General features: G+C 29.0%; 1 protein-coding gene across 1 annotated transcript in view; it reads right to left on the reverse strand.

The window, feature by feature from the left end:
* The window catches only part of LOC117179779 (nephrin-like), a 628567-nt gene that overhangs the window by 23767 nt on the left and 594483 nt on the right, over positions 1-10317 (reverse strand). The window contains exon 11 of the mRNA XM_033371879.1: positions 6681-6980. Coding sequence (XP_033227770.1) covers positions 6681-6980 — 300 coding nt within the window. The remainder of the gene's footprint in view (positions 1-6680; positions 6981-10317) is intronic.

The raw sequence follows: 10317 nt of genomic DNA on the forward strand, positions 1-10317 counted from the left end.
ACACCATTACACTCCTGAGACAAAGGAACAATCCAAACAGTGGATTTCCACAGGCGAACCAGCTCCAAAGAAGGCAAAGACCGTAAAGTCAGCTGGTAAGGACTTATTGAACTACCCTCGTAATTATCAGTTGATATAAAATTTGTGATAATAAAGTTTCTGTGTTAAGGAAGTTTCCTGTACATTTGAGATTTCTAGAGACTTAGATTATTAAATTTTTACCATTAATGTTACCTCTACTCTCCGTTTATAAAGTCTAAAAATATTTTGCTATACGAATACATTTAACACCAAATTGAGAATATGCTACTAAAAATAACGAAACTTTGATTTTGCAACGATCCACAGTGGGGTGAAATCGGAAAACGAGGTTCAAAATGACATTTAGAACGCAATTATGCACCGATTTTAGATTTTTGTTTGCAAAACTCAGGACTAGATTTTTCAGAAAATGGTGAGAGTAGATCTTTCATTTTTATATGTTTATTTAATTTTTATTTTAAAGCAAACAGCGAAAAAATGTCAATTTTTTTTATTTCATTTTTTATTTTCTACACAAAATTTTTCTTATACCTTTCGTCCCTTAGATTTAATACACAGGGTCATAAGAAAAATAAAAATTTTAACTTGTATAGTTTATTGTTATAAACAAATTGTATAACCAAATACTCGACATTAGGGGTTATTCGTCTTCTAAGTATATTTTTGCTCTGAAATGGCTTGCTTTTATCGTTAGAATGATACGTGAACATTACAATTTAAGATTAAATGTTATTTGTTTATTTTATGAACAAATTATATAAATTAATGCACATTTTGGCGGTTTTTGGGTGAAAAGAAACAGTTTTTGTTTCAACCTTGTGGCAATTTTGTTGCCAGTGATGTTTTCTGAACAATGTTTTGCCACCTATCAATATTGGTTCATTTTATAAACAAATTATATACACAAATGCAAATTTTTGGCGTTTTAAGAGGAAACAAACCGTTTATTTCTTTGATCTTGCTGAAATTATATTGCCAATAATAATTTCTGAAAAATTGTTTGCCACCCATCTATATTTGTTTAATTCATAAACAATTTATATAAACAAATGTATATTTTGTTTTTTAAACGAAAAGAAATTATTTTTTTCTGACCTTCCTGAAATTATATTGCCAATGATGTTTTCTGAACAAATTTCGTAATGAATTAATATTGGCTTATGTTATGAACAAATGAATTCAATAAACTCACACATAAGTCGTTTTTAAGCGAAAAGATATCGTTTTTTCTTCTGATGTTCTGATGAACAAATGTACATTGCAGATATTTATAGGCAGAAAGAAATCGTTCTTCTTTTATTATTTTTCAAATTATATTGACAATAAATTTGCTATATGAAATTTTGTTATGCCTCACTATTTCTTTACTTTAAAAGCAAATTAGTTAAACAAATGCACATTCTAAGCATTTACAGGCAGAAAAAAATCGTTCTTTCATCTAGTCTGGTTGAAATTATATTGTGAATGATGTTCTTCGACCAAATTTTTCGATAAAATAGAATTCGTAAAATTTAAAAACAAATTGTATAAAAACTGCACATCAGGCGTTTCTAAGCAGAAAAACAATTTTCTTTCTTGGTGAAATTAGGTTGGCAATGTTTTTAGGTGAACTCTTGCCGAACAATACAATTTATAAAATTTATAAGCAATTAAAGTGAACAAATAGACATTCTATATATTAGAGTAAGTAGAAGAATCGGAATGCTTTTTTAGCGTGAGTTTACAAAGTTTTTACAGAAAACATCATTGTCAAGATAATTTCAGAATGTTCCAAGGGAAAAAAACGATTTCTTTTAATTTACAAACGCCGAAAATGTGCATTTATTTATACAATTTGTTTATGAAGTAAACGGATATTGATGGGTGGTAAAATTTTGGTTCAGAAAACATCAATGGCTATATAATTTTAGCAAGGCCCGAAAAAAAGCGATTTCTTTTTGCTTAAAAACGGCCAAAATGTGAATTTGTTTATAGAATAAAAAAATAATGATAGGTTGCACATTTTTTTTAGAAAACATTATCAATATAATTTCAGCAAGGTCAGAAGAAAAAACGATTTTTTTCGCTTAAAAACGCTTAAAATGTGCATTTGTTTACATAATTTGTTTATCAGATAAACAAATAACATTCAATTTTTAATTTTAATGTCTATGTATCATCTTAACGATGACAGCAAGCGATATCAGAGCAGAAATATACTTGAAGACGAATCACCAATAATGTCGAGTATTTGCTAATGCAATTTGTTTAAAACAATGAACTGAGCAAGTTAACCATTTTTTATCTTTTTTATACCCCTGCGCATTAAATTCAAGTGACAAGAAGTATTAAAAAAATATTGTCCAGAAGTTGAAAAAAAGAAATTTAAAAAATCAACATTTTTTTCGCTCTTTGCATTAAAGTGAAAATAAAATAAACAAAAGAATTAAAAATCTACTTCCAATATTTGCTGAAAAATTCAGTCCTGAATTTTTCAACAATAAAAAATCTAAAATCGGTGCATAATTGCGTTCTACATGTAATTTTGAACCTCGTTTTCCGATTTAACTGCATTTGTGCGATTTACCGACCTAGCTTTTATTCTCAAGCGTACTTTTTTATTAGATTCAATATTAAATTTTCTTAAGTATTATGTTTTCAATTATTCAAATTACAAGCTTTGCAGAGCAAGTTATTAAATTTAAACTAAATTTTACCAGAGGATATCCATTTCTTTAATTTCAAACTAAATTTCCATTTAGTTCAAAACAGAAGCAAACAAATTTATAACTTGCCAAAACGTATAAAAAAGGTCCTGTTCTGGTAATTTTATTCGTAAAAGGTATTACTAAAAATAAAAAATAAAAATCAGGTGAAACAATTCCATACTTCTGTCCCACAAAATTCGTACCAACGCTGGTAAAAATATCGAAAGAATAAAATCGAACTTTTCTAGTACTTTTGTCCCAAAAATTAATTGCGGCCTGTAAAAATTAAAATTAAATTTTGTGAAACCTTTCTGGTACTTTTGTCCTAAAAAATACACCTCAAAATAAAAAAAATAATACTTAGGTGGGACTTTTTTTTATACATAAGCCCTAGAAAACTCCCACCAGAATTTGTATAAATTTCGCAAAAAAAAATATATATAATAGAACTTTTCTAGTACTTTGTCACAATCTAGACTCTTAAAGAATTGCAGGAAGTCAACGAAAGTAAACAATAAAAGCTCTGATTGTGGGTTAAGGCCTGAAATTTGAAAAAAATTTCAAATGTAAAATATTAAAAATTATACAATGCTTTTATATCAGGATTTGTACAATTTAAATATGAATACTTGAAAGCATTTTATTTAGGAACTATAGTATTCAAAATTTAATAAGGTTCAATTTTAGAAATTTTTTAGCTTAAACAGTCAAATTGAAATACGCGTAATTCTAATGTATACCAATAACTAAAAATTGTAAATTCAAATAAAAATTTGAGACAAAAAATTTCAAAACAAGCAACGTGAAAACCATAGAAAAGCTTCAAACGTAAAATGATAAATAAGTGCAGCAACGAAGGCCTCCATCCGAGTATAACCCAGACAATCGCTGCCTAACTTCCGTGATCGAACGAGAAGCCTTCAAAAAATTCCCTGTGTCTAAGCAGACAATTGAAAGTCGGAAAGCTTTTATTTTAGAATAAACTCAATACGAATCTTCTAACCTTTGAAAAATGATAGCGCCATTGAGAATGAAGATAAAATATTGTTAATAAAACCTTTGGAAAGCTTATTGAATTCTATTAAAAATTAACCCTAGGCGAACTAATTTAGCTTCGTGTAAACTATATTATCACGTTAAAAATATAACACTAAAATTTCCATTTTTATGTTAAGTACGAAATTTCTTAAAGATTGAAATCAATGTTTTGTCTTTCTCAACGGATAATTCAATTCTTACAAGGAGGATGACTTCAATTAGGGCTCGCTTGACGCAGGATTTAATCATGTTTTTAACAGGATGTCAAAAATGTCGGTTTCTACATTGTGAACAGCGATATCATTTTACAAAGTTGAGGCTAATTTTTTGTAGGTCACCGGGGTTGTGGTCATATACTAGCCAATTAGTAGCGGCTGATATTATTGGCCAGTAGTATACTAATTCAAATTATTGTTATAAAAATATAAGTTACAGCACAGGAAAAAGTAAAAAAAAAAAACAATTTTCTCCATACATATTCAATTTTTCCTTTTGTTTCTTTCTCAAGATCCAAATGTAAAAGCAGAATGACAAACTAGAAGTCATGTGGAAGTCAAGGTGCAAACTAGAACAGCGAAAAATTTGATTACAGTTTCTTGTCCAATAAACAGAGCGGATAAATCGATTTTTGGGTTGATACCCATGGCTTCTCGCTTGTGAAACGACTAAAAGCAATTTCACTTGTAAATTTGGCGACATGAGTCATCGAATGCAATGCGCGCCGATGGAAAGGTTTGGAACTCTACCAGTCTGTTTAGTCCATTTTGTTTGCGAACCGATGGACATTGAGCCGTGTGACATGATACCTGAATGATAATATTTTTCTGCATCTATATCACTTTCTATATCTATATCAATTTCATTATGGTAGTTGTCAATTCAAAAATTCAGTCTCGGGGGGAAGCAGTTTTCAATGATTTTACGAATTGAAATGATACTAACAGTTATTTCCTTTGAAATAAAAAACATTTCTTTTGTGATAAGAAGTTTGAAGCATACAAAAATTAATATTTAACAATAGCTATCTTAGCTGAATTTGTTGTTATTGTCGCTTCTTATCAATTTTTTTAAAATGGTTAAATTTCAATCAATCAGGGCTCATTTCTGGACGAAAAATTTCCTGAAACTTTGCTGGTTTTCATTTTAAATTTAAGTAAATGATTTTTAAATACAATTGTTTATTTAAACAAATTTTCCTTCAAAAAAACTGTTTTAACGATTTCAGAGATCAAAAAGGTTATTTTCAAAATTGGAAAAAGTAGAGTTGTAGAGAATGTTTTAAAATACATCGTTAAAAATCATTTCTCTTAATTAAAATGACGCCTTTAGTAACATTCTTTTGTCTCGAAAAATCATAGAAAAACTATTTTATTGCAGATGTCTGAACTGAATAACTAAAATATCCGATCAGATGGAAATTCCTGAATATAAGGTCAACTAGTTATTCCTTTGAAACTCTAATTCAATTAATTTGTATTCAAACATGCTTTTGCAAAATTAAGAGCTCTTGAATTGAGATTATAAAGTTCGGAGCAAACTTCAAAGGCTTTGAAATAAGGAAAGCTCTTGAAAATTAAAATTTCAGTTAACCTTATTCAAGAGCCACTTTTAGGTTTTAGAACGAAAAAAATATAATCAAATTTTGCGTCCTTTTTCAATTTTGATTATTATATTATTAAATGAAGTGAAAATGGAATCGTTATGTAATGATAAAAACGATGTTAAATGGTTGTACCAGCCCTAAAAATCTTACGTATAAGTGAAAGCAAATTTTACTGCAATAAAAATTAAGATAACTAAGTCTTCGGATCACTTCTAAAAATTTGCCCCTAAATACGACGCCGAAAGAAAAACACTTCAAATTTGCTAAAGCTTTAATTTTTGAGAGAAGAATAGAGAATAAAATAATACTTTTTCATCAGATTTACTGAAAAGCGTATATAGCATTTATAGAATTTCCTAAATTATGAAAACAAAGGGCGGCCGCAAAACTTCATTATCAAAATTCCCTTAGATTTCCCAGGTTTTCTCGTTGATAATTTTTCTTGAAATCATTTTTTAAGATCAAAATTAGAATCTTTTAACATTTCCTGTACATAGACACTTTTTAAAATAGAATTTAACAGTTAAAAATTTTTCATTTGTTATTCTTAGAATTGCCAATGCCCTTAATTTTACTAGTATTGGAGTGAATTTAGAGGAATTTAAGTAAATTAAAAAAATGGAAGAGAATTCAAAATATAATAATTAAGAAGGATTCGGGATAAATTTAATAAGAATTTAGGTTGAATTCTAAAGGAATTTAAATTAATTGCAAAAGAAAAATTTTTTTAATCTCTTCAAACCTTCAAAACCTTACGATATCCCTCACTGTCTGTAAATAAATTCTTTGAAATCCATTAAAATTTAATAAGATCTAGTAAAATTCTATGAAACGTATTATTTCTTGAGATTACAAAAAATTTATTAAAATACCTTGAAAGCTTAAAAAATCTCGTAAGATCTTTTAAATCCTCATTAATCTTATAAAATACTTTCTTATCTTTTCGAAAAAGAAGCTTTTCGATGTCGGTAAGGTAGGAATTTGTATCTAGAACGCAGCCTGATCATCTATTACATCTGACCAATATTTTCATTTAAAAAAGTGACTGCACTTAATTTATCCTAAAAAACTCATTAAAAAAAATTGACTAAATCCGACTATGCGGCCTTCCTGATTATTCTTGAGTCACTCAAGGTGCTTCTTACAGAAATTCCCTGACTTTTAAAATCTATTTTCCAAATCTCTGACTTTTCCCTAATGTGCAGGTTTTTCCTGAATTGCAGTCACTCTGAAATACTGGGAAAAGTTATATCTATTGAGAGGTAAGGATTCGGTCCTGTATCACATTTTTATCAAGAAGCATGACTTACCAGTCTGCTTCTCAGCAACTTTAAGGGTGAATCCCTCGAGGAGTGTGGGATCACTTCTGCCTTTGCCATTTACCGCATAGAGAAACATGTTCAGAACTTTTCCAGGCTCCAAGTCTTTGACCGTGAATGCTGGATTCTCTTTCGAAGTGACGTTTGCTTGGAGAACCCCAGTGTGTTGGTCGTACACTTCCAAAATGAAGCTTTGCACTTGACCGCCATCAAAGCCGGCAATACACTCGACTGAGAGTGAAACGGTTGTTTGGTTCGTGAGTGTACAGTTATGTGGAGCATCAGGCTTTCCTGTAAACAGTTTCCGAAGACAAAGACTTTTTAGTTCACCTTATTTTTTTCAGCTGGAATTCAAAGAGTTTCATTAGCAAACCTGCAAATATTTTTAACTTAACCTTTCTTATATTTAAATTTATATTTGGCGGGGAAAGAACTCTATTTTGGTCCTTCGTACCGGATCCCGTCTTGTAAAATTTTAATGATCTATCCCAGTACTCTTAGCTCTTGTCAAACAGTGATTGTAGATCCAGGTTTAAGTATCGGGCATTCTACTATTTATATTACTCGTTCTTTCGCTCGCAGAGTGAATAACCAAAAAAGACAATACAAGAAGAAACAGACTCTCATCTAATGAGCAAAATTTAGACCATAATATTTCCCCTAAAGATTCGACGCCCTTTTCGTATTTTATTACTCGCTTAGTTAAGGCACACCCATAATAGTCCAGTCAACGGGGAACAAATATCACTAAAAAAAAAATTAGTGAAAGTAGCATTTTTTCACAGATACGTTGGCAATGGCTTTATAAAGATATTGTAAAAAGTCCCCAAACATACGTGTACGGCAAAGTTCCGAAATTGTGGAAAGTGTTAAACAATAACATGATTTTTAAAATTACTCGAGAACGGTTGATTTTAGGTGGAATATGGTAATGTGAAAAAATGTTCATAATTTTATAGTGCACAAAAAAGGTTTTATCTATTGTGGACCTATTATCAACGGCTGTGCTATGAAATTGGATTAGCTGCACAATTATTTTATTTCTGAACAAATAAAATAAAATCTCAAATATCCTGAAAAAAACGTCGGAAATATATCAGGCGATTTGTACTGGAGCAAATGCAGGTTCCTGTTAACAAAAAAAACGACTGAGTCATTTGCATGACAAACTATCAGTATAAAATGAGCTCAACTTCAGTGTAGTATTTGATATGTTTAAGGGGATGCTTTTGAGATGAAACTTCTTGCAAGTGTTCCTCCATTTTCATACGATACATTTTCCAATTTGTAGATCAGAATAATAATATTTAGGGCATCTTTTGAAGCTTTAAACAAGTAAATTTCAAAATTTAAGCTATGATATCGGAAGCAGCGGTGATTATGAGTCCTAATGGCAGCAATGGGAGCGGGGGCGAGAACGGTTACCTCTTTCGATGATATTGAACCCTTCGAAATTTTTTTGCTCACTTTTCCCGACAATAGACTTGGCCTTTGGTTGGCCAAGACGTCACTGCAATGCAGGTTCTCAGTGAGGAAAATTTCAAAAATAAAAATAAAATTATAAAACAAAATTAATGCAATGCACATTAAGCCATCTGTTTATTTTTTGAAAAATATATTCTGCTTGATAATTTGAATAAGAGTAATTACAAACATCTCCTTAAGAACCTATAAAAAACCATAATTACAAAAATGAATTTTTTTTTCAAACGCAATGAATAAGACAATTAACAATAAATATAACATGATTTTGGAAATGTCTATAACTCGGATTAATTTATACTTTATTCCCTAAGCACTAAAAAATTGTGATGGAATTTACTTCACACGTAGAGGTTAAAAACTGTTCATCTTTTTACATCCTCATTTAGGGGTTAAATCTACTATGTCAAGATTCTTTTCGGTAATGTGAACAAAATTCTATTGAAGTAGACTGGGAAAATATGGCAGCTCCCGCAAAACACGTTTTTTAATATTGCTTGCGATGAGCATGATAACTCTGGGAGCGACTGTCTGCAATTCAAAATCCAATAGTACAAGTATTAGACTTGCTAAAGGTCTGATGGTTCCGGAAAATTAGGGAATTTCATGGAAAACATGATAGAGTTTGGGCGTTTTCGATAAAGTGAAACTATTTGTATTATTATCATTAAATACCGCAACTATTTAGTTGAAAATTAATCTGTGTTCGTTAAGGATTCAAATTATTTGGTTGAAAATCCTTTTTATTTCGCTGAATTCAACTATTTTTTGAATAAAATTAAAATCCTTTTTGATGAAAATATCAAATATTACGTTTTTCGTTAAAAAATTATCTTCTTTGGTTAATAATGCCATTACATAGTTGAAAGTGAAACTACTTTGTTTAAAATTAATTTATTTGGTTGATGACTGATCATCTTAGTTGATAAACATCTTTTTTAACATTTAATTACTTTCTTGGAAATTAAGATTTCTAGTTGACGAATTTTCTGGGTGATTATTTAATCTTCTAGGTGACTCATTGATTTTTTAGTTTAAAATTGCTTTAAAAATTCAAATATTTTATTGAAAATGCATGTATCTTGTGTAGAATCATCTTTTTGGTTGAAAATAAGTTTTTTCTAATTTACAATTCATTTCTTTAACTGAAATGTTACTGTTACAATTTTTTGTCGGAAATTGATCTTTTTAAATATAAATTTAATCTTTTTTGTTAAAAAATATACTAATTCGTTAAAAATTGAATTTCATTTAATTAAAAATTCATTTTTTACTGAAAATTTAACTATTCTATTTTTAGCTTAAAATCTGTTTGCTTTAGGTGAAAATTTGTTTTTTTTGTTAGAGGCGTACTCTCAATTGTTGAAAATTGATTTTTTCGGTTACAAATTAATTTCTTTGCTAGAAAATTAAACTATCTTGCTGAAAATGTCTTTATTGTGTTTTTTTTTTAACAATTTATTTTACTAACTGAAAATTTAACTATTTTATGTTTGGTTTAAAATTTATCTTTTCAGTTAAAAATTCATGTAATAATTATAATTTTTTAATAATTAATTATTTTATTTGAAAATAGACTCGATCTATTCCAATTTTTGTGCAAAAGTTCCCTTATTCTTTGATAGAAGCGTAATCTTTTTCGTTAAAAAATTATTTCTTTTGTAGGAAATTGAAGAGTACCATTTTTTTAACAACTCATCATTTATCTGGTTGAAAAGTAAATTTCCACTTAAAACAATCAATTGTCAATTAGAAATCTTAATTTTCAACAAATTAATTAAATTTTGAAAAGAATGTTTATCTAGTCTAAAATGTTTAAATAGTCATCAACCAAATAAATTAATTTTAAACAAAGTAGTTTCACTTTCAACTATGTAATGGAATTATTAACCAAAGAAGATAATTTTTTAACGAAAAACGTGATATTTGATATTTTAATCAGAAAGGATTTTAATTTTATTCAAAAAATAGTTGAATTCAGCGAAATAATTGAGAACCTGCATTGCAGTGACGTCACGGCCGCACAGTGGGGTGAAATCGGAATACGAGGTTCAAAATGACATTTAGAACGCAATTATGCACCGATTTTAGAATTTTTTTTTTTTGAAAAATTCAGAACTAAATTTTTCAGAAAATGGTGAGAGTA

This window comes from Belonocnema kinseyi, chromosome 9, assembly GCF_010883055.1.
Source record: "Belonocnema kinseyi isolate 2016_QV_RU_SX_M_011 chromosome 9, B_treatae_v1, whole genome shotgun sequence".
Classification (NCBI taxonomy): domain Eukaryota; kingdom Metazoa; phylum Arthropoda; class Insecta; order Hymenoptera; family Cynipidae; genus Belonocnema; species Belonocnema kinseyi.